Source organism: Acanthaster planci, linkage group LG07 (genome assembly GCF_054643075.1).
Source record: "Acanthaster planci isolate LZ-2023a linkage group LG07, COTS_SCS, whole genome shotgun sequence".
NCBI lineage: Eukaryota > Metazoa > Echinodermata > Asteroidea > Valvatida > Acanthasteridae > Acanthaster > Acanthaster planci.
In genome coordinates, this window is record NC_141783.1 from 20,060,109 (window position 1) to 20,087,341 (window position 27,233).

The following is a 27,233-nucleotide window of genomic DNA, read 5'->3' on the forward strand; positions in this document are numbered from 1 at the left end:
TGTCTGACCTGTCATCAGTGGCAAGTTTCAAATTTTTGCCACACAAACACTTGGCCATGATGTTACAAACTGCCACCTGCATCGACCTTCAGGCCAAGTAGGAACCAGATTTTCAACTCTTATTTTCTGGACATACCAGGGTTGCGAGCGCTTGGAACGGGGAGCAGAGTTTGCCAAATCTCTGCGTGGCCTTCACGTCGACCCCACCACACCGTTGTCTGCGCTCCTGTCTGCTGTGTGTGATCCTGGCAAAGTCCTCATCCACCTGACGACCAAGTAAGCTCTGAAAATGACACAAAGGCATGGGAAACTTTCCACTGAATATTCATGGCACCCCACTTCCCATGGCACCTTGGAATCCCACTCCAAGTGTAAAAAAATACCTGCATTTGAGACTTTCTTGTTGAATTATAAGATACTGAGCGGGAACAGATTAACAAGCTGAGAATGAAATGGCAGTTATTGGGTAGTTTATAGCAGTGTTAGTCGAGACCATCACAAGTCCTTCCCCAAGTCTCTTCGCAAGACTGGGCCAATATCATAGTGTTGCTTAAGCAAAAAACTTAAGCGGGAAAAAACTTGCTTGACAAAACAGGTTACCAGCCAAAACGTCTTGTGATATATATTGTTTCGGAATGGTATTTATCTGTCTTTTGGTTAGCATGACAAGCACATAGAGTTTGAGCTGGTAACCTTTGTTTATTAAGCAAGGTTTTTTGGGCTTAAGCAAATTCTGTGCTTAAGCAACTCTATGAAATTGGCTCTCGTCGTAAGTAATGGCAGACAACAACAAATAGTGTTGCTATGGTTCATTTGAATAGCATGTAACTTGGCTTACTGTAATGGACTTGCAGAGAGGTGTGATGGGCTTGACACTGGCAGCTACCCCTTTTTGCCTGGCAAGTATTTATTCACAATTTACTCTGGACTCCTTCACATCCGGTCTCATTCATATCCAGCAAAAGGTCCTGCAGTATTTAAAACCTTGCTTATTTGCTAACAAGGCCATTAGATCCTGTGTGTGTTAACATCTACATTTCTACTCATCACACTTTACAAATGCCGGTACCCACCACTGCCCTGCATGTCGCTTCAGCATCAGTATACCAGCTTCTTTGCACTTGCCATAAAGGTGGTATTGTTAATGCAAAACGTTCATTATGAAATACTCTAGTATTCCTCTGATAAGCCTCACACTCTTTCTCTACTCACTGGAGCCGACTTGGACTGTGTTCTGCTGGTCTTGTAAGATCCCAGGCTTGACAAGGTCATTGACCTACTTGACACCCAGCTTAGGTCATCCTCCCAGGTATTGACGGAGTGAAGGGTCTTGGTCTTGACGTCCGTGAATCCATAGTCACTGACCCCAGGATTGATGGGTTTTTTGAGACTGAGTTTGTCAGGCATGAGCACTGGGCAGTCTGACTCGCGTCTCGACTGGGACATTGGCAGACTGCTGTCGCTTAAAAGTGGAGACTTGATAGACACTGAGGCTTTCGGTCGACCCTTGTTAACCGGTTCCCTGGAAGATGTTGGTGAGTGTATAGAAGGCAGACTTACAGACAGAGGTTTACCGTTCGTCCTTGCCTCTTCAGTGACAGTTTCCAGATCTGGTTGAGGTGAGGCAGCAATGCCAGGCAATACTACATCCTCAGCTACATCAATTTTGTCTGTGCAATCTTTTGCTGGTTGAAGATCGGATGCGACTATGTTATTGTTATTTGTGAGTGTTACTGCTTGGTCTGAGCCGTCAAGGAATACATTGTCATCAGGGTTGTCATCTGCTGCAATAAAATGGAGGAGAAAACTATAAGTGAATTTTTTGTGACATCCGTTATTAAAACTGCAATACACAATAAGGGACATGAAAGCAAACTTGAAGAAGCATTTTCTGCAAACCTGCCAAACTTGACAAAGACTAGCTTTCCACCAAGTATGGTCCACTACTGCCACAAAAACAAGATATTTGCTGGGGAGCAGTGTACTGAAAGAACCATCTCTTTTTCCCCAAGGCCAAAAAAATATGGTTCTCAAATCAAATGCGAGTTTTATTGAAATTTTATTTACATTCAAAACTACTGGGAGACTGGGACTTTTGTGTTTCATTGAGACCAATATTTCAGTAACCATTCTTTTTGTATCTTCTCAGATTTTATGAAAGCATTTCAGAGTTAAGAACATCTAAGGAATTTCTTTTTCTTCATTTGGTTGACACCATTTTTGTACCTTCTCAGAAAAAGCTTTCCTGTAAAAGTATTCCAGAGTTCAGACTCACAGAATAATTTCTCGCTTTGGTTTTTTGTCTTATGTCGTCTCTTGGCTTGCAATCGATAATGATATTATACTGAATGACACAAAATGAGAAGTTTGTACCTTGCTCACTCTGTAAGAGAGTCTCATCTTGCAATTGCTGTTTGTCCTCCAGATGGCTCCATGGTGACCTGAATATGGATGACAATAACACTAGCAAATTGGAATTTACACCTGACTCTTACATTTTGCAGATTGTATGGTGAACCAAGCAGAACAGTTTATGTTGGTTATATGTAACGTGGTTACTTTATGATTAATGGCAAGCAAGTGTTATGACACATGGTTTGGGGTGGACATATTCAATCAACAAACATCAACAGCACCTATCGTATAATCCACCTGCTGAATCTAACTTTGCGAAGGTTGTTTGTTTGCAGATGTTACCAAGTGCACTAAAATTACCTCTAGTTTTTCTTTAGTAGTTTAAAAGAAACAGGCGATTTTGATGGACAGCAATAAAAGTTTACTGTTAATATTCCCTTGATCCAAACTCGTGTTAGACCAGTGAAAAAAACCTGTTTGTGTGGCGCAGTGGACACACAGTACGATTGCTTGGGTGTGTTGTTAATCATGCCAGAAATTTCATCACCCGTAACTGGAGTCAATGTGGGCAGCCCTACAGGTCAATATGCCCTTAGCCAGGGTCAAAACTGCAGGTTTTGTACCTTGGATGTTCATAAGTGGATGGATTCCGTAAGTTCCATTTTTTTGACTGGCCAAAGGTGCCGACGTAGTGACCCTCTATTGTCCAAAGCCTGGCCGTGCAGTCTGAGGAAGCGGTCAGCACAAATGAGCCATATGCCTCCTTGATGTACTCTACACTGACCACTGCCGAGTCATGGGCGTGCCAAGTTTTCATCATGGGAGGTCGCTGTGTTTCCTCCTGAAATCAAATATTGAACTCCTTCTTTAACTTTCTTTCCATCATTTTGTTATTTTTCGATTTGTAATTCCTACCATCAATTTTTTAGTGATACATTATGACTTCTCAACATTAATTTGGAAAGAAAACGTATTTTACGAAGCAACTTTAATAATGCGTCCCACTGTAAAAAGAAACATAACCGTAAAAACTTGTAAAAAACAGCTTTCCACGTTAATATTTATTGCAAAGGTAACTAGAGCTTGGATTAGGTATTGATAAACTTTTGAGCCCCGTGAAAGCCAGCACAAGAGAAAATAGTGGTTGTTAGTTTCCTTACTTTTCGCCTCAAAATACAATTTTACCTTTCCTGTCTGCTCTAGACAGTACTGGCTTACATCCCATACATACACGTGACCTATGGTGTCTCCAGTTATCAGCAAGGAGTCGTCATGGTTGGTTGTCATGGCAAGCACTGACTCTTCCTTGGTTACTGAATTACTGGCATAAAAGCAACCTGTAACCCGGGCGACAATGGGAAATTGAAATGATTTTCAAAGCAGGCAACATCTTGTGTAGCTTTGATGCATGTCGATGTAGCTATTACTTTCTCAATGGCAGTGACCTCTTTACCTTTGTGATTGTTGGAGAAGCCATATATTGACCAGAAGTGGAGAAACCCAGCCTCACTAGATATGAGTACAGCGCCCTCCGTCAGGCCCTTGTTGATGATACGACTCTTTAAGAAGAGGATCTTATCCACTGGAGCCTGTTTGAATCTGACAGAAGGACCCAAAGAAGTTGGATATAGGCCATGACTTCTCCAAGATGCATTCAGCAGAGTTTAAGGTTAATCCTTAATGCATGTATCAAAGAAAGTCACTAAAATGAAGGGTGTGCAGTAGACTTGAGTGGTTTCTTCTGCTTAATTTTACTGTTTTACCTCAACAATGTATGAAAAGTTGGTTTTATTTTAAGTATTTAAAGAACTGTAAAAACTGGATTAACATGTTATGAATTGCTTGAGGAATTTTCTGAAGGTAGAAATGCTAGGTATTTTCTGAAGTCCCACATCCAAACTTATCTATTTTTGATGGAATTTTTAAGCTGCTTCACATAACTCAAAGAGCTTCATATGTCACACAAGTTTTCGATGACTGAAGAGAAGGATTTAGAACCGTGGACGTCCCCAGTGAGGGGACAAATCTCTTTTCGGGGACAAGATGCCCATATTTAGAACATTTGTTGAAAAACCAGAAATACAAAATTGGAAGTGTCAGCGACATTTCTACAAAGTATTCATTGATATTGGGAATGCAACAGGCCTGATGTTGAAGACAACGCGACACGAATATCTCAAAAAACCTTTCTGCTTAGGAGAGAGCCGCCCTACCCTGCTGGATGTCTGTGGTTGGTCTGATGTCTGGTGTTTGGTCGTGAGTTGTGGGAGGACTGACTGGAACTCCCCGAGACAGACTGATGGGCAGAGAACTCCCCTACCCTTCCTGACAATGGTTTTTCCTTCGTTCTCTCCAACGAGGCAAGAGCCTCCCTCAGCCTCTTGCTTCTGCAGATTGAAGCAGGAAAAGTTTGAATCCACTTAAGAACTGGAAAGTGATTCCTTTCAATATTGATATTACCACCTTTAATACAATATTTCACAGGCCAACGAAATTATTGGAGGCCGTGTTGAACAACATTCACCACCACGTAGTAAATTTTTTACTTGAATAAACACCATTCATTAGTATTAAATAACACAAGTATAAATCATCAGTATACACTTACACCTGCCACGATTGTCCTTTTCTCAATCGGATAAAAATGGTTTCTGTTTCCACGCTCCAAACAATGATTTCTCCGTCAAAGCACGCCGTGGCTAACAGGTTAGGGGGGCAGTAAGCTACGGTCAAAATGTCGTCCTTGTGCACTTGTCCGCCCTTCCAGCTGGTGTTCGCCTTTACCAGTAACGTCTGGAAAGAAGAAAAAGGAAGGGGAAAATGACTTGTTTATTTTTGTTTGAAAAGATTTAAATTGATTTTGCTTTGATGTTACAGAACTTTATACGTTTTGATCGACCTTATGTGTTTGTTACTCCTTTTAGAAATCTTTGTTCTTGTTTTCGGTTTTCACTGCGTCTCCTTGTGCTTGGTTTCTGAATTCAGAACCAGTTTCTACCTCCGCATCTTGGTCGTTGTAGAAGACAATCTGTCGGCTCCAGCCCACGGCTAGCACTCCCTTTCTCTTTCCTAGCGAGACCAACCCGGTGATTTCTGCCTCGGCAACGGGCTCAAACTGGATGATATTGTGACCATTTTGAAAATTCCACACCTGATGAAAAAGAACAAGTTTGTCACAAAAGAAATATCGATGAATCGTGGGTAAAAAAATATTTATAAAGAAAGATGAAACTTCTATGTTAAGAAAATATAACCAGTGAAGAATTTAAGTGGATGGAGAATCTATACATTGGCAATTTTCCTTCATTTTTTGGCTATAAGCACTCCAGTGACATTGATTGCGATTTCTTTGTTCATAGTCAGGAAGACGTGGATTAGAACATTCTTTGGCAAGAATCAAAGGGTTGTATCACTGATTTGTTTTTAAGGAGAATTCACGAAAGACCAAACACAGCTTGAATACAGCGAATAAACATTCTGTTGGATTGGAAATCGGACCGCTGATAGTGCAGCTTTGATTAAAAGATGTCTGGTTTTATGTTACTTTGACAACAGAAATATCTCCCCAAACGACAAAAATGCTAATTTTGAAGACCTCAGCTATAATCAGTGGATTCCTATTATATCCTACCTGCAAAAGAAAATCATGAAGAAACATGTTAACCTCACCTTAATGGTTCCATTCCTTGCTCCAGTGATCATTTTTCGGCCTGTGGTGTTGAATACCATGCTGGTGATGTCTTCCTTATTATGCGCTTCCAGAATTGAAAAAGATTTAGCTCCTGAAGTGAGATCCCACACGGTGATGGTCGAGTCGTCTGCAGCTGTCGCCACCTGCCAGGAAACGGGCGAAAGAGGAGTTTTCTTTATTATCATCACTTTTGTAATGAAACAAAGGATGCTTCCAAATGTACAATAAGTTAGTTAGTGCTCCAATGTCTGAAGAGTCCCCTGCTACATGTTTTGATTTTGGTTTTTTTAATATGTTTTTTGTTCTCCAATTTACATTTTAGCCTCCGGTTAAACAAAGTAATATTGTAAGAACCTGGAATTGATGTTTTCATTCAATTCATAACCATCAATTTAGACTGCATTTGGTTCACATTTGAGCGTAACACGTAAATTACAATACTAAACCATATGTCAAAGATGTGTTGTGAAAGCTTGTTGCATTAAGTTTATTCAACACAAGAAAGTTTAAGTTTGATTCCTTAAATTCCACTTTTTTGTAGTTTTGTGTTGAAAATATTATTCAACAGAGTATTTCAAGGGCACAGTCGTTTTCAGTATGTGGATTTTCTCGATCCGTTTTCAGAGCTCTTCTCTTACCAATTATATCTTGCAAAAACTACCATACTGTACTCTAAATAAACAAAACTTAATGTCTAACACAGGAGCCTGTTCTCACTTGCTTGAAGAACGAGTTGTAGAGAGCGCAGCATAGCTGAGCCTTGTGCGTCAATGGCATGCTGTGATTGGCTAGTTCTGTTTTGCCCAATTTGACCGTGCCTATGTAATCTCCGCAACAGGCTACCAGCGACCGGCGATGCAAGATGAGACAGGAGGAACCATACTCTGGTGAGCGGAGATGCTGGAGGCAGGGGAACCTCATCGGGTAAGTCTGGAGACACGAGTACTCCCTTAAGTCCCATACTTTAATAACCTATGAATCAATGAATTCACTCTTTGTTAAATCAATATTTTCAAGAAAGCAATTAAATACCGATTTTTTTTTTAAATTAAATTTCAATACATTTTATCTAAGCACTGTTAAGAATGCAAATGAAGACTAAAATCTAATGAGTTCATTTTGATACGAAACTAATGCAAAATATTAAAAATAAATCATTCGGTCGGCTAATAATCAACCTTTTTTACATTGCATTTTTCAATTATTTTAATAGAGAATTCCATTACTTTCTATTCATCCTTGGGTACTTCAACAACCATTATACAGCCCTGGTGTTAGGTTGTCAACAACTGGCGGGCGATGCACTTAGTTAATTTACATTTTAATCCCAAAAAATCAGTCGTTATTCCAGTGTTTGATTAATTAATACTTGCACTGAAGCTTTCTAGTTTTTCCAAGTCTGAAAATTAGTACAAAAACAAGACATGAATATGTATAAAACCTGAATAGTATCTCGACGGTGCTTTCCTTATTATGTAACATTTTTCATTTAAAAGGCAAATTCTTGGAATATTTTCTTAACTTCCCAACAAATGATATTGCCAAATAAGTTCAAAGACTCTTACCCCATCTTTGGCATAAGTGTAGACCTGAGCCGTCGCCTCGTTTATAGCCACGCCCACTACAGCCATCATGTGACCAATCAGGTAAGCTGTTGGCTTGTCCTGAACGAAAGGATTCCACAGGTGGGCACTGTGGTCAATACCACCTGTCGCAATGACATTCAGAGTCTTGTTGAAGTCAAAACATTCCACACCCTGAGAGCGAAAAAAACATCTTGAAATAATGGCAAGCTATTATGAGACCCCCTCACAAACTTTCTTATAAGGACTCTCCATAGCTTTTTCTCATCTCGACTATAGCCTAATAACGGGCGGATTCAGAACTAAATGTTCGGGTGGAGGCTTCCTTCTTGGGGGAGGGAACAAATTTAGGAATTTTTTCATTTAACTTTTTATGACCATTTTTGGAGTGTCCATGATTCCCGTTGGTCCCCCCCCAGTCTGAGAAATCATATTCTTACGATGATATAGCCCTTAGCATCTAGAGTTAATGCTCATTTGGAATTCATCCACAATGAGTGGAGGCCTGTTGCACTCCAACTATGGCCTCAGTCCGAACTATACCTGGGCGGGAGTTGAGCTGGTCCCAACTATAGACCGGCTAAACTATAGTTGGATCGGCCCAAATATAGTTGGGGCCGTGGCCATAGTTGGGGAATAATGGGTACCTTGCTCATCTTGAAGGTATAGGTCTTTTTCTTGCTCTGTGTATCCATCAGGACTAGCGATGTGGTTCTGCTGCCACTTGAGGAGATGATGTAGTCATTCTCAGGGAGGTAGCGCACCTTACGTATCATCTCCGTGTGGATCCCTGACAACTTAGAATGCCGCACGTAACGCTGGTGATTCAACAAGTCCTAAAGATACCAGACATTATGAATAAATGTTTGGCGATTTTAGGAAATCAGGGCAATATAGAGAAAATGAGTGTGGTTGGAAGCATGGCAAACAAAAGGTTCTTTGGGTGAAAAAAGGTTTATAAATGATGTCACAGAGATAAAGATAGGCACAAAGAGACACACATATTGAGATGTGGGACTGAGAAACAGTCTGTAAGACACGAGGAGAGCCAGGTTTTCAAGTTGCAGCTTAGAAGACAAAATAAGGACAAACGTGAGCAGACAACAAACAGATTAATCAGTGGAGATGCAGAACTTATAGATAGACATGCAGAGGAATGGCGATAAGGCAGCTGGGTTTAAACTGGGGAGCTCATTGAGGACACACAGACAGACAGACAGACAGACTGAGACAGACTTACCTGAGTCCATATCTTCTTGACTCCCTCCTTGTCGGTGAAGGGAGTCTCAAAGAGCCTGTCTAGTGGTTTGATGAAGTGATAGAGATGGATGGATCCTTGGTCGTCCCCCACAATGAGGAGAGACTCATTGGAAGGAAACTGAGAGGATGGAGAAGAGGAAAACGGGAGAGGGAAGTTTAGTACATGTATTCACACTTTCCACACCACTCACCCTCATCTTTGTTGAACGGAACCTGTGCAATTATTGCCACTACCGCTGTATCCAGTTTTTAGAGAAGCAAGGAAGTCTCCCATCTTACCTTCGGGTCATACCAATAGTCCAAACACAAAGGAACATCCGGCAAGGCTGTAGAACCAAAAAAATAAACAGTTTACAGAGCATCCTCGATCACACAGAAGATTGTCTGGCATGGAATTTAACTTTAATTGGCAAAATCAAACTATTAGCATAAATGCCGACAATGCATCTTACATGTATGTGTACTTATGATTGATTTTCTAAATAGGAATGTTTGCTAAGTGAAATGATCTTGTCAGCCAAAAAGGCGGCTACTGGTAGGCTTATAATGGCTTATACCCGCAGTATTTTCTGAAATTTAGGCCGCATTCCTCTTTCAGCCATTTTTTCACCTACCATACAGATGAAATTCTTCAAAGAAGCTTGTTGGACAGGAGATGTCCCAGAACCTCAGGTCCCTTCCCGTGGAGCTAATCACTATCTTGTTGGCATTGTTCATCACGGTGATGTCAGTGTACCACGTCTTACATCGTCTCTTTAAGGCCCGTGGGTCCTCGTTCTCAGTCTTGAGCTCGTAGCTCCGTTCAATGTGGAGGAAATGGGGATCCAGCACGCAAAGAATGCCCTCCTGGATTCAAGATGGCGGTGACGACAGGTGAAATTATTCCTTAAAGCAGACTGGCAGTGTAATCGTCGCTAGGCACTGGGATCATCTCTAGAAACTGCCACAATTACAGACTTGCGCTAAGAACAAAACACTGTCTTGATATATGTTTGACTAGTTCTGTTCTGACTTTTTGCTGAGCACTTTTGTTTAGTGAGCGATGTTGTTTCTTGGTTACTTGATAAAATTAGCACTGGTAAAATATGCTGATGGAGTCAGGCACTATCTGGACATTACATTTCCCGTGTGACTCATTTATTCACCACGTACAGGCACTTCATATTTTGACTTATCACCCCATGACAACTTTCTGCGTATGCCATCCGTTGGCACGATGTCCTGTTGATACATTTTGCAGTGCAACACTAAATTTCAATTAAATGGCACTTGGGTTGTGACAGGTTATCGACACAAAGCAATTTGCTAACCAGATGGTGTTGTTTTGCTTCACTGCTCTCTCTTACCTTGCTTAGAGTGACATATCTCGGGGGATTTTCGAGAGCGATGACGCACTGTATAATCTCTTGCTGTTGACGAAGTTTAAAAAAAAACCGAAATGTACGTTTACCCAGTACAGTAATACTTGGATTGGATACTGGCAAACGAATCTATTAATGCAGCATCAGTTTACCATCCACTTTTTAAAATTTATACCGATTTAAATCTAAAAGCAATATTTTTCTCTGCTTGCTATTTGGCAGCCAAAATGTGGGGTGCTTGTTAAATGTTAATTGTCCAATGATGATTTTAAGTATAAAATGATAAGAGATGAGAATTTGTATCTCTCGAGTAGAGTTTCGAGTTTCTCAAGTTTCTGTGGTGTTCTCAATAGAATGTAAGTTCGAAACTGGCATTTCATAAACACCAAATTTCAAATGTTTGATCGGGGAACAGGAAGCCCATTCCTCCATGAAAAGCCTTACAGTGAAAATGTACTACCTTATTTTGGGAGACGTGTCTGTAATGAGCCTCGTATTTGAATGGTAGCTCCTTCCTGACGTTATCGTTCTCACGATAATGGAGCAACATGTACGTGCAGAACTCGTTCCAATCCACCATTCCATCAGCCGATGTGTCAACCTGAAGCATGAAACAAATTATTTATTTTGATAGGAATGCGAACATACTGTCACTGCTGTTATTGTCGTCGTGATTTTTACCTTCATTGTGATCATCGTCGTCAAAGATAATCCCATTTTTGCTATCTGTCATCACCGCTATCATAGCCGTTATCGTAGTCATTGTCGTCATTGTCGTCATAGTTGTCATAATTACTGTCGTCGTCATCATCGTCATTGTCGTTATCTTTTTCATTATACCAGCACCATCATTATTCAAAGTCAATCTCTTCTTCACCCACCTTGGCAAACAAGTTCTCCATCTGAACATCCCAGGCAGTGGTCTTGAACAGGCTGTGTATCATCTCCTTAAACTCCTTCACCGTCACGTTGCCCGACTCTCTCTTGATTATCCTGCCCGGGGTCACAAAGCCGTCGGGCGGCATGTCGTCTGTCGGCTTGTGGTGAGCAAACTTCTCCATCAACGCCTTGAGGTGATGCAGCTTAATCTGATCTTCAAATCTGACAGTGTCATCCTTCTCGATGCTAAAAGTCAAAACGGCATTTATACATTACAATAGAGGCAAAGACCTTTGCCGATAAGTTACCAGTATTGAAGGAGTGCAACCAAGGGCGGATCCAGAACCAAATTTTTGGGAGGTTGTTTTCCGGGGTGCCACAAAAATTAGGAATGTTTTATGAAACCGTTTATGAGGGTGAGGCTTCGTCTGGGGCCTTTTACACGCTTTTGAGAGGAAAGGAAATAAAATAGACCATAAATATCGAATTTCTCACATTATTTTTCAACAAAAAAAAGATTGCTGGAGGGGAAGGGTATGGCCTCCGTTGACCCCTCTGGATCCACCCTGGCCTTGCGGGAAACAGAATCTCATATGAAAGGACGAGGACTGATAAATCAAGAGCCTCATCGCGAAATCAAAACGGTGAGAGTGCATTTCACTTCGCTTACAACGAATCATAAAGAATTTGGTTAGTCGTATATTTTTAGCTATTTACTTTCACCAACAGAAAAGGCCCTAGTTGAAGAAATGTCATTTGGAAACACGGCTGCGATAAGTTTGATTTGGCAGAAAACACTTCAAGTCTCGCTATAATAGAAGTGATTTCGATTTAGAATTTATCCGTAAATCGCTCGAGTGAATGAAAATCAGTCGAGTATTAAGAAAAGAGGGCTTCCTCCTTTAAAATGAAATTTGATACGACCGTTTCACAATAGTGCATGCGCTACCAAGAGTTTGCAACGCGTTGGCCAATCACAATGCGCGAAATCTGTCGACCCAATGCGCCACCGTTTGTAAAGAGTCGACAAATTTCGCGCGTTGTGACTGGCGAACGCGTTGCAAACTCCTGGAGGTGTATTGCCGGTATTGTAATTGTTGTGCCAAGATGACTGCAACACTGAATCATCTGGTTCATCACAGTCCTTTCTAATCCCTATGAGCGAATGTGCTAAGCCAAGGATCAATCAGGAGATTAAATGTTTCGTGTACAGCCTGCAAGGGCGAGAACTTCGACCCGTCCACACCAATACTTATAAATCTCCACTCCTACCAATCTCGAAAGGGACCTTTTTTCAAAAAATACTTTTCGCCATGCAGGAGTAACATAACTGGAAACCAGTGTTCTACCTAATCCCATGTGGTGCCACTGATGTGTTATACTGATTGGCGTTTTATAATAGATCTGCCTTTTTCTAAGCAAACAGAATTAATTGATTAGGTCCCTCGCGCTATTTGCCAACCACTTAACCAAATTACTTCCGTCAACACATTAGGCAGCTAGCTGATTTTTAATCAGTAGGAAGTGCTATGATTTGACTGTGGTGGCCTCTAATGAATATATAATGAAAAAAGTCCTTGTCGAAGGGCAGACAGAATAGGATTGTTTCCGAGATTGGCACATTTTATCTGTGACTGGAAGATTGACGTATGCAAACATTTAGCGTTATTTCGGCATAATGGTGCTGCATATTGTGTTGAAGTTTGTAAATGAAGTTTTTTTTCCTTGTGCTTTGCAAGTAGATGTTTTGAGTAGGATTGCTGCAACCTAGCGATGTGGAGATTTTTCCCCGTAGGAAGGGGAGGGGCTATCTTAAAGATGGGGATTACATTGTTGCTCTCTTAGAGGGCATAACTCAAACGGGTACAAATGCAGTTAACACAACTCACAAACGGTTTCTAAAACTGCTCATGCAAATTTCATAAAATTTAGGGGAAACTGAGTTTTCAATGCAAACTTTTTGTAGCCAGAATTTGATGTGATGTTTTGTGTTAATGGCTATTACCGGTCGATTTTTGCTTAAAATTTCAGCCTATGTTTGTCTCACTATACGTTGAGCAGTCACATAGCCTATTAAAAGCGCGCCAACCAATCGACACCGAATCCCTTCTGAAACGAGAGACCTCTGCATATTATAGACCATTTTTTTGCCATAAATATACCAAAATCTCTGCAATCGGCTGCATATAGTCGTTGCTGATGGAACGATAGTACCAAACTGACAAACTTGTCTGCAAGGAATGTGTGGACGAAACCTCATCCCAGAGAACGGTCAAATGATATTAACGTTCAATCATACATTGGACCATTGGTTCGTGTGTAAGTCGGCAAAACGACAGCAGATGTCGGCCTTTGCGTAAGTTGTCGGAAATTGTCAGATCTCATGAGTACCCACTTAGTCGGAGTTTACCAAAAACAAACTTAGATACATCAAAATGATGTACATGTAACACTCCTGCATATTTCGGTTAATTTGCGGCAAGTTTGATTCACCCCCTTCGAATTTCTCACAGAATCCTCCATACCACCGGTACTTCATACACACAAAAATTCAGCAACTAACTAGATTAACACCAAAATACACTGATTGTTACCGGTAAGGAATTGAGAATTCATTAACTTCTCTATGATGGTTGCATGAATACATCCTCCCTTATCTTAAGATAGAAAAACTCACCTCTCTTCATCAAGACTATAGTCACTGCCTGCATCCGATAAATGATCCATATCCCACATTATCTCGTCTGCTGGTTTTTCAGGAGACTTCTCTTTTAGTTTGATTACAAAAGGAGACGGTTTTATGCAGCTGAATCTCATGCAGTCATCGGAAACAAAAACTACCTGTCCGTTGTTTTATGAAGTACCGGCCGAAAGGTAATTTAATTTTGAAGCTGGCCGCCGACACTGTTGTTCGCCGCGAGAGGCACAAGAGCCCTTGTGTCTGCAGCGTTCAGCCAAGTCCAGGAAACAGACAGAAAATCGAAGTCGCTGCTGAATTAAAGGTTTGTGTACATATGTTTCTGCTTCTCTGCACAGGGTTGTTTGGTTTGTTGCTGACGTCGTGGCCGATGCTGTTTGGCAGGCATTTCACAGACGGACGCGGAACTTATTGGCGTCTCGACAAAATTTTAGCACAAGCAAGCTGTAATATCCGGCTTCACATCAATACATATCCAAGTTGTAAATTGCCGTCAACTTAAACTATAGGAATTCGACGTGGAAATGTAATTTCTTCATAGCTCAATTTCATGCTTCAATTGCAGAAGCAATTACTAGAATAGTCCACCAGTTGTGTATATTGTCAGCGCACTTTAAAGAATCCTCGCTAAAATTCGGCTCAACTGAGATCTAAAGGCAACTCGGCAACCCTGTTACCCGTCTGATTGGCGGCACGATAACATAACAATAGCTACCGAGGCAACAGTGTGCCCCAAATGAATAGCAATTTAATAGCTCTGTGCTGGCAATCAGGTCCACGATAAAAAAAAGGCTGTATTGTGGGCTCACGACGCTTTGCAAAAACATAGGGTGATCATGTTCTACTTCGCAACGGTGGCTGGGTTTAAGTCAGGTTTAGCTTTTGTCAATTGTTGCTAATAGATGGGTCCTCCACTTGATACTGAATCAACACGACAGACGATTGTGTATTTTTGGTAGATATGAAACATGCATGACTGACCCGATTTTTGTCCTGGTTGGACTGCAGCGTTTTAATTAAAAAAGCTGGCAAATGTTTGATATTGTGGCACTGTGCAACGACGCTGGGGAAATTTGAAGTACGCTAAGTTTGTCTTGCATGTGTTTGGGGACAACATGTATACCTTTGATATGTCATTCAACCACATACGCATAGTTTGCGTAAATGAGGGCTGAATATTTATTACCTTTTCATTCACCTTGTTCATTTTTGTTCTGTTTCTATTTCTGCTTCTTGTTTTCCCATCAGAATCGCTGTTTGTTCTTCTTAGTTATTTTGTGCACATTATTTTATAGTCGGTGATTTCCAGTGTTGGTTCCTTAATGACACTGAATGGTAAGGGGTGGAGTCCTTAACTAGGAACAAATAGGAAGACGCATTCCCCCCCCCACCAAATAAAACCGAACAAAGTGCAGTGACCTACTTCTCCATTTTGTGGCACATGCCAGAACCCGACATTTCCTCGCTGATCCTGAGAATTGGTCTGGTTGGGGTAGGTTGTTTGGTTATTTTTGGTTTTGGCTTTGTTTTACTTATTTTGTTTTTGTTTTTAGAACAAACAAAAAAACTATTTTTAGCTCACAACTTTTGTGCATATCAAAGTTAACTATTTCCCAAAGTTGAGTCAGTTGAATAATTATTCTGGCCTAAACTCGGAACTATTAAAATGTATTCTTGTGCAAAATCGTTTATGATTTTTGGAAGTGCGTGCCAGAATTGAAACGTACTTGAAAGCCATGAAAACAGCCTAAATGACAAGGCATGTGTTTGTGGAATTCCCAGAAGTCATGCACGTATTGTCTATGTAGTAGGGCCTACTGGCTAAAAGGTGTGCACAAAAATCGACGAAAAAAAATCTATAAAACTGAGGGGGAAAAGAAAACACTTCGCTTACCAATAAAATTATTATTCTTCATTGTAGCTTTCCTTTCCTTGGACAACTTGACAGTTTTTATATCTTACCTCTTTGTCTCCATTGTGTCATTCAGATGCACCACCATCCGACTCGGTGATATTTCCAGTTCTGAGACTTGGATGGAGTCTATTATTCACTCAAAACATTTGCCCGTGTTGCTTTCTATCCAGAAACTTGGAGAGAGTCTAGTCTCCATTCAGATCGTCCCTCGCGTCAAAACCAATACCACGGGTCCAAAATACGCTTGTTTCGCGAAGCGTGGAGTCTGCCAGAATTCACGGGTTGATATTTCGATCTGCGTTTATTAGCTTTCCTCAAGGTGTGACAACAAAATCCTGCATAAAGCCCAACCATCAAGTTGACCTTTCTTCTTATGGCTTTGTAGCTGCAATGTGGTTCGTAAGCCGATCAGATGACGGTTTCGTGTTCCCCTGTAAATAGAACAGGAAACTTGAGTGAGAAACAAGAGAATGAAAGTCGATATGCCTTATGAGGCTGTTTAAGGCATCCTACCTGTGCTGACTGCCTGAGTTTGTTGGGGCATTTCCAACTGTTCTTTTCCTACCTCCATGCTTATTTGGAACAAAAATGGACGGGAAAATAGCACAAGTGCAAAATAAATACGCGTACGAGGCTTTACAAGTTTTGAAAGGGTTGTTACATGTTTTTATGTTGTGTTTAGGGATACTTATACTTGCTGTTGTTTGTAACTGACATTTACTGCAATCCAATATTTTTGCTCCCCCCCCCCTCTCTCTCTCTCTCTCTCTCTCTCTCTCTCTCTCTCTCTCTCTCTCTCTCTCTCTCTCTCTCTCTCTCTCTCTCTCTCTCTCTCCTATTTTCTGCTTTCTTCTTGGAGTCTGTTCATTTCCTTTTGTGGCTTTTCTTTTATTTTAGCCTTTGCTCCTATCTCAAAAGGTATATTGCTTTCCAATCAGTGTTGGGCATGCCCAATACACGGGGCCAGTGGAACAGCCTGAATGTATCGACCCGAGCTTGTCAACCTTTGTCCTTTCTTCGAACACTATCCATAATTAAGAGAGCTAAAACCTCCAACTTTTCAATTTGAATACTCATAGTGAAATGTTAATTCTCAATTTGAAGAATTGGGCTGGCTTTTAGAAATACAAAGTTTACATTGTGTGAACTGGTGAATTAATGTAACACGTTTTTAGCAGTATTCAAACTAACTCTTTCTGCTTTGCCGCAGTGTTTCATTTCCAACAAAACTCATATACAGCTGCAGCGGGTCGTTGGCTGTTGAATTGTTTCTATAAAGAAAAAGTGGGCCGTGAAAGGTTGATTTACTCAAAGTGTTGGAGAAGACAGTTGTAGTAGCCCTATCTCCTTGGCCTAACTAATTAAGAAAAAATTGCAAAACTAAGACCATTATTGTGGTCATTAAAAAATACTAAATAAATTGTTTAATTGCTTTTCTGACTCCAGGACCGGAAACTTTCTGAGGTTCAGGTAGAGCCAGAATATTTTGCTCTTGGGTAAAAAGGAGCAAGGGCTATTGAAGTTATGCGAGCCTGGGATTATCAGGAAAGGAAAACAGAAAGCGAGGATTTGGATACGATTATTGCTTTGGTCGTTATGAGCAGAATGTTGTATTGGCATGGTCCTTTTTGTGGCGGTTCGACTTTATTTCGTATGCACATATTTTTCATGCATCAACAGCTGAGACCATGAGCTTTCCAAATATATTTGAAACGTATCAAAATCTGTTTGGACAGCGGGAAGTCTCCTTGTCTTCTTAGTCTCCTTACGAGTCACGATAATGTAAACTGTATCATTTCTGAGAATGTGCGTCATGGCACCACGTAACTTATTCCGTGTACGAATGACACCGCTGGTGTTCCTACAACTCAAACTCTCAACTCTTGAAGGAAGTTCTGGGAACCTCGGCAGTCGAAGGTACAGTAGGTTTCCCTGAAGATATTCTTGGGGTAAATGCATAGTCATCTACGGTGTACTGAACAACTCACCTCAGTTACGTCTGCCGGTCCACCTTTCTTCAAGAGTCTGTGAATGTGTGTTCGTTTTCGTTGAACAACATGCGCTACGTGTAAGAACTGGGCTAAGCGTAGCATTCAGTGTTAATCCTCCAGATGGCAGCTTTCTGGGATTATTTCCTGGATTTATCTGGGATTAGCTGTCATACGAGCAGCGTGTGACCAGCTTGCAAAAGGGACAACACCGAACATTATTTGTTGATCTGTGTTGTGTAATTTCATAGATATCGCATTCAAGCAAACACAAAACGGCCTCGAATCAGTGCCTTTGATGTTTATGAACAAAGTTTCCAAGCGCCGTTGCTATTTATGTCTCTGTGTACACATCATTACACAGCCCAGCCCAGCTCAAACAAGTCAACAAATTTACATCAGTTACAGCGAATAACAGGCATGTAAGGTGCGAGCATGTAAAATACAACAGGTTGTTGTAGTTCTTGAAATGGTATTTTTAGGTCTTTGTGAAGACTCAACGAAGCTTTTGAGACGCACAAACAATGCTTGGCTTTCAGCTATGTGGGTCCTGTTCACCGTTACATTCACTTTGTATTTACTCAACCTGCCACGGAAATGCCAGTGCCTCGTTTGCTCTGGTATAAGTGAGCACTTCAACAAGTTTGAAATTATCCTGAGCGGTTGACAGCCATTTGGTCAGTCAGCTCAAGGATGATCCAGTATTGTCATTGGCAGTTCAGCTAGTTTGCTTATCCGGAGGGCAAAGTTCCTCGCTCTCTTCGTCTGATCTTCCCTGGCGTATGTATGTTCGGGACGAACCGGTCACTGTGTTTACGCACTTTTGTGGACTCTTTAGGGAAATGATTTATCTCAGATATTTTGCATAAAAGGACGACAGAGCTAAACGCCCCGACTTCAGTTTTATTTTACACACACCCTACGGAGTTATAGGCTTATTCTCAGAAAGGTATTATTGTATTTCCAAGAGTGCAGTACTTTATGTATTTTTGATAATTCAGATCCATTATACATGTGTTTCTTAATAACTGTGTGTAAAAAGGCCCATAGAATATCCTTGTTAGTCCTATGGGATAATAAACTTTTTATTGTATTGCATCTATAACTTTCATACCTGGGAACGCCAACTGTTTTTCTTCGCGCTCATCGGGCCAATATCTGACAAACATGGCCTAAGAAAGTGGAAAAGGTATCAGTAAAACTTCGAGAAAAAGGAGGTTTCCCAACTTTCCATAAATATTACTAACCCCTAACCGCGAAACGCAGACAGTCACTATTTAAATATATTTAAGCTTCCGCAGCAGACAGATTTGCAGCAGTTTATAAAAACAAAAGCGATATTTCCAGCGGTTGCCCTGTGTTGCCTTTCATAGGACATAGCAGCTCAGTGAGCAGAGCGCCTGTACAGAATTCTGGATGTCGCAGATTCAAATCCGATTCCAGTAAATACATTTTTGCATCTTTATAATTACTGTGTAAACTCATGGTCACTGTTCTTGTGGTTTGTTCGGTGGCATCGCAAATCGTGAGTACATGTACTGTCATCAAAATGCGTGTACTGTCGACACCCATATGTCATTAAGGGCAAACAAATCTAGCTGGCGAAGTGCAAAATCAGTCAAAAAGAAATAGGTTGTCAAATAGAGTCCAGTTTTATGTCACATATACCGTCAACTTGGTTCTTTTTCCCTCGTTTCAATTTGGGTCTTGCTGAAAAGTAGAATCCAAGTTTTTTTTTTAAGCACCGAACAGTCGTATACTGTTTTAAGGATTGCCCATTTTGTTGACGCTATTTGTTTTCATTTGAACAAATGCTTCAATTGGACGTCTTAATCATGAGTTTGCGCTTTAGTTTCAGTTACAGCGATTGAAATATTCCATATAAACTTTTTTTTTTCACTTATATTGCGTAATTTAAATCTTTTTGTACACAATGCTTACTCAAAGTGGTTTGTATATTTCCTCTCTAGATTGTTTTCGTGAACAAACAACTCTCAAGAAGACTAGAAATTAATCAGCAATGAAACCAGCTCATAATTATACACGAAAAAGGAAGCTGTGGCTACAATACTAATTTCAAACAAATACTTACATGTATAATCAAAATAGGGTCCTCTTTTACGTTGAAAGTCCGGTTCTTCAAACAAGATGAGCCAAATAAAACACTGCATGTGTTCCACTTTCAGGTGACAAAGCAAAAAGATTTCTCAAAAACTCGAAAGTTACACGACAATTTGATTTATTCATATTATGCGCCTAAAAAAGAACAAACAAATAGGGTCTAATTTCAAATAGGGCCCATGCGTGTATGTAACGTGTAGCACGCGTCACAGCAACACCCGTGTCTTGGCATTCTCTTTGGCCAAGCGAATACGGGAGTTACCAGAGCGGTACTGAACAATATCTACAGAGAAACTGTCCTTCCCGATTGTTCAACGTTGGGGCACAAACAACCGCTTTTCAAGCTTTTCTTCTGCTGATTTTTGACCGATGATATATGGTCAAACCAGCTCTACATAAATACGTATTTCGATGAATACTTGCAGCCGGTGATGCCAACGTACGTCTTATGTTGTTTTGTTACGAAGACAACGTCAGCCCGCTTTTTATTTGAAACACGTATGTGTTTTTCGTATCGATCATTTTGGATGCCATTCACCCTCCTTCGTAGTTTATTGCACACAGCAAGGTTGTGACGTAGCGCCAAAAGCGAATTCTTTGACAGACAGAATCATTCGAAAGCGAAGGGCAAAGTGAAGTGGAGTGACACACGATTCGCTGTTCCAAGCACAAGAATCCTTCTTGTGTACCATCTTTAAAAGGCTTTCAAGGTTCATCAGAAATTACTCCTACTAAATGACGCAGGCGAGCGTTTCCCGTTGCCAGTTGCGTTTTCAGGCGTCGAAGCTCGGAAAAGTATGCAGTACCTATGGGAAGAGAGTTAGTTATTGACGCACTTTTTCCACCTCTCTCCATTTTTCCACCTCTCTCCAAAAAACGCAACGTGAGCGCTCTTCGTGACAATATCGACACATACAAACAGACCTACACAACTGCTCCAAAACTACGCTTCAAAGTGTTTGTGCCGATGGCAAAGTTTCAAACACCGGAACGCATAGAAAGGCGTCGTTTGTCAACACGCGGCGCGTACTGTCTGTTTCCTAAGGGGCTGTTTCACCCGACCAGTATAAAGCAAGCTCAGTGGCGTTCGACAAACGTCGATATACGGTCTTGTCTTTAAGGTTTTAGCATTCGTGTGCAAGTGAGTGTGTTCGCCATTCACAGAATCGGCCGACGATCCTGTTGCACTGATCCGCGATGCAACCATACTCACTGCAGTACTTGCATGTACATGGAAAGCTATGCTTTTCTGTTTCCACACAGAGGGCTTCACTCTTGAGGTTTCCTTGCAGTGCACAATATGGAGAAACCTGCTTCACCGCGTGGTTCATTCCTTCAAACGAGCTGCGGCAAATTTATTTCGATATTGAAGAGGAAATTGTGTGCACTAAAGCCATGTCTGTTTGGAGATTTATCGTGTTTGCCAAGTACCCTAATGTCGCATTACCAAGGCGTATGTTGTGTCGTGGAAAGAAGACGTGCGTTTCTACTCCCGTCTATCGCGCGTGCGTTACGTTTGCTTGGAGATTTTACAGACAGGCGTTTCTTTGGACTTTAGTTGTCGGAACAAAAAACTCCGAATGAGGTGATACAAAAACTCCGAATGAGGTGATTGTGTTTAATTCGTTCCAACCTCGCGGGTGGTGAAATGGCTACCAAATGTCATAATGAACGTGTGTAAAAAAAGCTTAATATTAATTTTTTCACCAAGACTCTTATAACAGGGGTGAGAAAAAAATAATACCCCCATCAGTGCCACTTTTATGTGATATGTATTTTCAACGTGTGTACATGCCAAGCCAAGGCATAAGCTGATTTGCCGTGGTAAGTTATTTATTATCTTGCGATACTGAGCAACTTACTCCAAAACACGTACCACTTTTCTGTATTAAACCCTACACAAAAGGGTCGCTCTCCCTCTGACAATTTGTTTCGAATCTCAAGCACCGCGCCGGGCACTGTGAACATCAATTTTTGCGCGACAATCTGCATTTCGGGATCACACCTCCGATTGAAAAGATCAGCTTCTTGTAATGAGTCGTTTTCTACCAACGGCGTTGTGCAGAAATCCCGGATATATTATTAGATTCCCTGTTCCCGAGGTTAAGACTTCTGAAATTGACGTGTTAAATTTGAATGGAAAAACCTTTAGGGGGCATTTACTGTTTCTAATTAGCCCGCTCTGCCCCCTTTCACGTGTATTATTTATTAGCTTAGCCAACGGATGCTGAGTATTAGTGTTTCTGTCGCCGTTACTTCTCCGAAAATCAACCGCCTACAGTAGGTAATTGGGAAAGAGCGTCCCGTGACACTGTTACGCCACCTCAGCAGAAAGACAAATCAGGGAGTATTCAACCCAAGGTGTTATCTGTCATGCCATATAAGTGAGAGAGACAAAACTTGGCTGTTTTTAACAAGGTTGCCTGAAGATGCACACGCCTTGTGTTCCAACACGGATTGCCAATACATGCATTACTAGGAATAAGAAGCTTGTGGAAGGTTCGGCTTAAGTCACACGAACATGTGTCTCATGCCATGGAGCAGTGGTTGACTGTTATCTTAACAGTCCTCCCTGCACGTACTGGCTTTGCAGACAATGCATTTGGTCCGAGATGCTAGCACTCAAGATTTCCATGAGTTTCAAAACCGGCACATAGAAATGAAACCCGGGAGTCCTAAAATTCCACTCCAAAATACATGTATACGCACACAAAAATGATGACGTCCACGCAGGTAATAACTCTCACACTGTGAAGTCTTTGTTTCCAGCCGGTATGTGTGAATATCATGCCTGCCTGCAGGAAGGAAACGCTGATAAGGGGACATTCTTTACGTTCGCCGCTGAACACACTATCCTGCATGCAATCCATGCATAGAATCGGGCATCTGTGTGGGTGCACAGATCCGCGGTGCCACTAGTCTCGCTACTGATACTTTCATAGAAGCTATTACGTCGCCTTCGCGTACACAATTGGTACTTTCTGCGTTCCCTAATCGAATCCTCCGATCTTCAGGAGAGTGCTCTTTCTAATGCGGACTCCGGCCCGTGCTTCACCGCACAAGAAACGCGTGTTGAAGGATGCTGGAACCATCGACTCCTCGCACTTTGTGCATGGTGGAAAACCATTCAAGGCAAACCACTTAAACAAGTTTCTCTTCCAGCTGGTACTGCAGGGGGGAATTATGACTTCTAAAATCAAGTAGAATACATGTATATGCCACACCATTAATATTTTGTGTGACGACTTCATCTCTAACTCCAAAGGCTTGTATGTATCACAGTTGTTTGGTATAAAAGCCACCACGTTCGGCATTGCTCAGAACAGTTCTCCTTGCCAGCTTCACTTGTCAACGCTTTTGACTACACGACGGAGAACAGGTTCGAGGCCAATTTTCTGGATGTGAGGGTGGACCCGTTCGATCCTTTTTACATTGAAGTCCAAAAGGCTCCGGAAGAGACAGATGAGCAGGAACAAGAGGACGGCGGGGGAGGAGGAACAGAAGGGGAGGGGGGAGTAATGTGCCACCCCCAGGTTCTGCTACGAGACCACGGCCTATTTCCTGAAACCACGAAAATGAAGCATGGTCTAGAAGGTAAAACGTAGTCCACCAGCAAGACTAGGAAGGCAAGGCCTCCGGGAAGGCGACATCATGGACCGGAGACGCAGGAAAAGTCTCTACAAGTAAACCCACTCCAGAGCACGCCAGATTCACCCCCGAATCCGACCGCTCTGAATCCGACGCCTCTGCATCCGACACTTCTGAATTGGACTGCTCAGATGTGGCGAACGATTCCGACTCTTCAGATGTTGGCAATGAGTCAGTCGAGACTTTGGAGAGGAATACAACAAGTCCGGCAGCTCCCACGCAGAAGACGGTGCATAGTCGTCCGACGGTGGAAAGGGCGGACGATTTATCAACGGCTGACTTGTTAATGTTAAGGGACTAAGTGCCCAACAGCTAATGACGTCCGGGGAAAAGACGGACACTACAGTCGCTGGGACTGATTGATGATCAGTATTTCAGACTTGGAGGTGTATAACAAGTCAGTTCAGCCAATTCAAAGGAGCTGTGTAGTTCCATTATACACTCTTCTGTTGTGAATGTCGTTAGTCTAGGTTTCATATCAAGCGAGAATCTCTAGCCAGCTCATTAGCATTAAAAGTGCCCCCACAGTATCTTTTGCAAATGGAGATCAGAGATTGTTTTGTTTGGCCCCTCACATTTGTGTTTGTGTGGGGATGTTGGCATGTACGTTAATGAGGCCCTAAACAAGGCTGATTTTACAGTTTTCAATGGGCTTGAATGAATTAGTGGACTGGACCCATATCTGGGTTTCTTATGGAATCCTGGTGGTCCTTTCCTTATTTTGTTCCGTCGCTAGTTTGAATTTTTCTGCGAGCTTTTCCCGTTATTTCCACGAGTTAATACGGCCACAGCCTAGGATGCACAGGTTGATTAGCGTACATGCATTTACGCCTTTCCGTGTTCAACGATCCATTCTGCCTTTCCATCGTCATCTTACATGTTCATTGGTCTGAGATACTAGTACTCAAGATTTCCACGAGTGGCATAAAAATGTAACCCGAAAGTCAGCTCCAATCAGAAATATACGCGCACAAAAAATGCTCCGCGTAAATTTGTCCATGACGAGAATACACACACTGTGGAGTCTTTCTGTGTTTCCAGGGGGTACGCGTGTGTATCATACCTGCCCGCAGGAAGGAAACGCAGATATGGGGGCATTCTTCACGTTGACTACTGAGCACAGTAGTATCTTGTGTGTAAATCCATGCACAGAGTGCGTGTCCGTGTGGGTGCGAAGATCCGCGATGTGACTATACTTGCTGTGATGCAGTCACGTTGCCTCCGCGTACACAAGGAGCCCCTTCTGCGCTCCCACTTCGGCTGTGTTCCACCGCAAAAGACACGCATTTTTAAGGATGTGGAACCCACCACTTTATGTAGTTTTGCTCCTAATCCCTGCTGGTACTATACTACAACTTCTAAAAACACGTGGAATCCACACCAATGTGTGCGATGATGTCATCACCTCTTGCTCCAAAAGCGTACACATGTATTACAGTTGTGGGTTATAAACTATAAGCACGGTCTGCACTGCTCAGTAGGTTCTCTTGCTGCTCCACCAGTCAGATAAAGAAGCTTTGGGATAAACCAATGGAGGGGAACGGGCTCGAGGGCGATTTTCTGCAGGTAAGGGTTGACCCATTGGATCCTTTTTACCTCGAAGTCCAAAATACTGAGGAAGAGATAGGTGAGAAGGAACACGAGGACATTGGAGCCGATCAGCTGGACGTGATGGTTGACCCGTTCGATCCTCTTTACAAAGAAGTCCAAAAGGCTCCGGAAGAAACAGATGAGAAGAAAGGCGAGGACAGCGAGCAGGAACAGAATGGGAGTGATGTGTCACTCCCAGGTCTTGCTACAAGACCACAGCCCAAAGTTCCTGAAACCACGAAAATGAGGCATGATCTGGAAGGTAAGGCAGTCCACCAGCAAGAATTGGCCCGCGAAGCCTCAGAGAAGGCGCTATTGTGTACCGGAGACGTTTGCAAAGTCTCTGCAAGTCGACCCCCGGCTAAGCGCGCCAGATTCACCTCCGAATCCGACGCCTCTGCATCCGACGCCTCTGAAACTGATAGCTCAGATGTGGCGAACGATTCCGACTCTTCAGACGTGGGCAATGGACCACGCGAGCCTTAAGAGGTTCATATGAAAGACAAACCCGTACCCTCACGCGCAGAAGACAGGTCCGAGTTGTTCGACAGTGGAAAGGGCGGACGATTGACTGGCTTGCTTACTGATAGGGGACAGAGGGCTAACAGCTATTAAAATCCTGAGAAAAGATGGACATTACACTGTAGCTGGCATTGATGTTCAGTGTGTTAGACTTGGAGGGTATACATGTAAAAAAAAAACAGGTCCGTTCAGCCCATTAAAAGGAGCTGTGTAGTTCCATTTTACACTCTTCAGTTGTGAATGTTGTTGGCTTGTTTCATTTTGGAGTGTCGTATAGATTCTCGAGGGTCCGTTCCTTGCTCTGTTTCTCATCACTGGTTTGAATATGTAGCGCGCTTTTCCACCTTTCCCTGCTATTTCCGCGACTATGACTGAGCCATGATTTTCGATAAGGCATTGTTTAGGATGCACGAGTACGTTTTCGCGTTTCCAACCGCTGCACACGCTTCATGTAGCGTGCACTGCCAAAGGTGCAGGACATGGTAAAAATCGTCGTTTCAGGGCGGTTTCATACACAACTCATGCAAGCAAGCCCTTGATGGTGAACTCGCTCAACAGGATACGTGGAGTCAGCGCATTTTGTTGCGATTGCTATCAGCGACTACAACGAAGCAATTTGCCTTTTTTCCACCGCCGTCGATGGATCCAATTCCAAGAAGATCGCTCGGAACGACGTTTCCTCTGCCGCTCACAACTTTCTTGGAAGAAATTTCTATCTGCGTGTAATCGCTACGGACAGAGAACGTTCGCAGTTGATGTCTGACCTGCCTCGGCAGAAACACGGAATGGGGGTGATGATTGAATCTGCTGTTACATACTCTGCCGTGCTTTGGGGGAATCGATCTTTCAAGGGAGCTCCACTTCAGATGCGTGGGGTCGCGCGCCGTGCAGTGCAGAAACATCCATGCAGAAAAATCAGATACACTCACAAAAATACACGACAACGTGACGTACCCAAACGCTAAGAAATGGGTCTCGTTGGTGGTTTCCTGGCCAAGGTGAAACATTGTGGATCAAGTACGACGTAACATGGCCCACTACGCTATTTGAATCGAGTTGTCACGCCGTCGGAAAATGTCACCTCCCGTTAAAAAATCGCCGTATCACGCCTTCTTCTACCAGTTCAGCTATGCACAAAATCAGATCAGAGATCACCTACAAAATCGCCCGTTTTCGTGGTTGCTTTAGGCCCTGCCAGCATGTCCACGTGTTTGTGCTGGTGGATAGAATCATGTTATGTGACATAGGAGTTATCAAATGGTAAATGCTGCTTTGTTTCCGAGTGTAGCGTCAACGAAGCCAGAGGATCTACTAGATTGGCCTAATCCCTAATGTGACTAATCCCGATTGTCGGGAAGCATGAAAGGATAAAGGCAGTTTCGGTGCCTAAGTTCTCGTGAAAGTTCGGATTCCGCCATGCCTTATGCATACACTTTTCACGTAGTTCGCCATGAGCAGGGAAACGCAGGCACTACTCGCCTAAATTCGGGGCTTAGCCAAGACTCCCCGTGATAGGGTTTTCCAAATGCCTTATATCTGTTTTCTGAAAGTACAAGTATGCAAATCTCTTTCATGATGTTTTGTTATATTAATTAGCTGAGTCTCTGCGTCTAGTCACTGTT

The 27,233-nt window shown here is 42.3% G+C and overlaps 1 protein-coding gene across 2 annotated transcripts in view; it reads right to left on the bottom strand.

Moving 5' to 3' along the window:
- Positions 1–18,128, bottom strand: part of LOC110976216 (cilia- and flagella-associated protein 337-like) — a 19,375-nt gene extending 1,247 nt beyond the window's left edge. Inside the window, exons 1-21 of one of the 2 annotated variants that reach the window (XM_087138880.1) lie at positions 17,731–18,128; positions 15,790–16,173; positions 11,132–11,375; positions 10,711–10,851; positions 10,236–10,298; positions 9,504–9,735; positions 9,169–9,215; positions 8,870–9,007; positions 8,277–8,465; positions 7,612–7,803; positions 6,764–7,018; positions 6,025–6,189; positions 5,354–5,506; positions 4,964–5,148; positions 4,569–4,742; positions 3,809–3,954; positions 3,541–3,692; positions 2,979–3,196; positions 2,374–2,441; positions 1,213–1,781; positions 137–283 (exon numbers count right to left, since the gene is read on the bottom strand). In XM_087138880.1, the coding sequence (XP_086995006.1) occupies positions 137–283; positions 1,213–1,781; positions 2,374–2,441; positions 2,979–3,196; positions 3,541–3,692; positions 3,809–3,954; positions 4,569–4,742; positions 4,964–5,148; positions 5,354–5,506; positions 6,025–6,189; positions 6,764–7,018; positions 7,612–7,803; positions 8,277–8,465; positions 8,870–9,007; positions 9,169–9,215; positions 9,504–9,735; positions 10,236–10,298; positions 10,711–10,851; positions 11,132–11,375; positions 15,790–15,827 (3,516 nt within the window). In that variant the 5' untranslated portion in view covers positions 15,828–16,173; positions 17,731–18,128. Of the gene's footprint in view, positions 1–136; positions 284–1,212; positions 1,782–2,373; positions 2,442–2,978; positions 3,197–3,540; positions 3,693–3,808; positions 3,955–4,568; positions 4,743–4,963; positions 5,149–5,353; positions 5,507–6,024; positions 6,190–6,763; positions 7,019–7,611; positions 7,804–8,276; positions 8,466–8,869; positions 9,008–9,168; positions 9,216–9,503; positions 9,736–10,235; positions 10,299–10,710; positions 10,852–11,131; positions 11,376–13,806; positions 15,211–15,789; positions 16,174–17,730 lie in introns of those variants that run through there. The other variant, XM_087138879.1, reaches the window with a different exon arrangement.
- Positions 18,129–27,233: the final 9,105 nt, after the last annotated feature.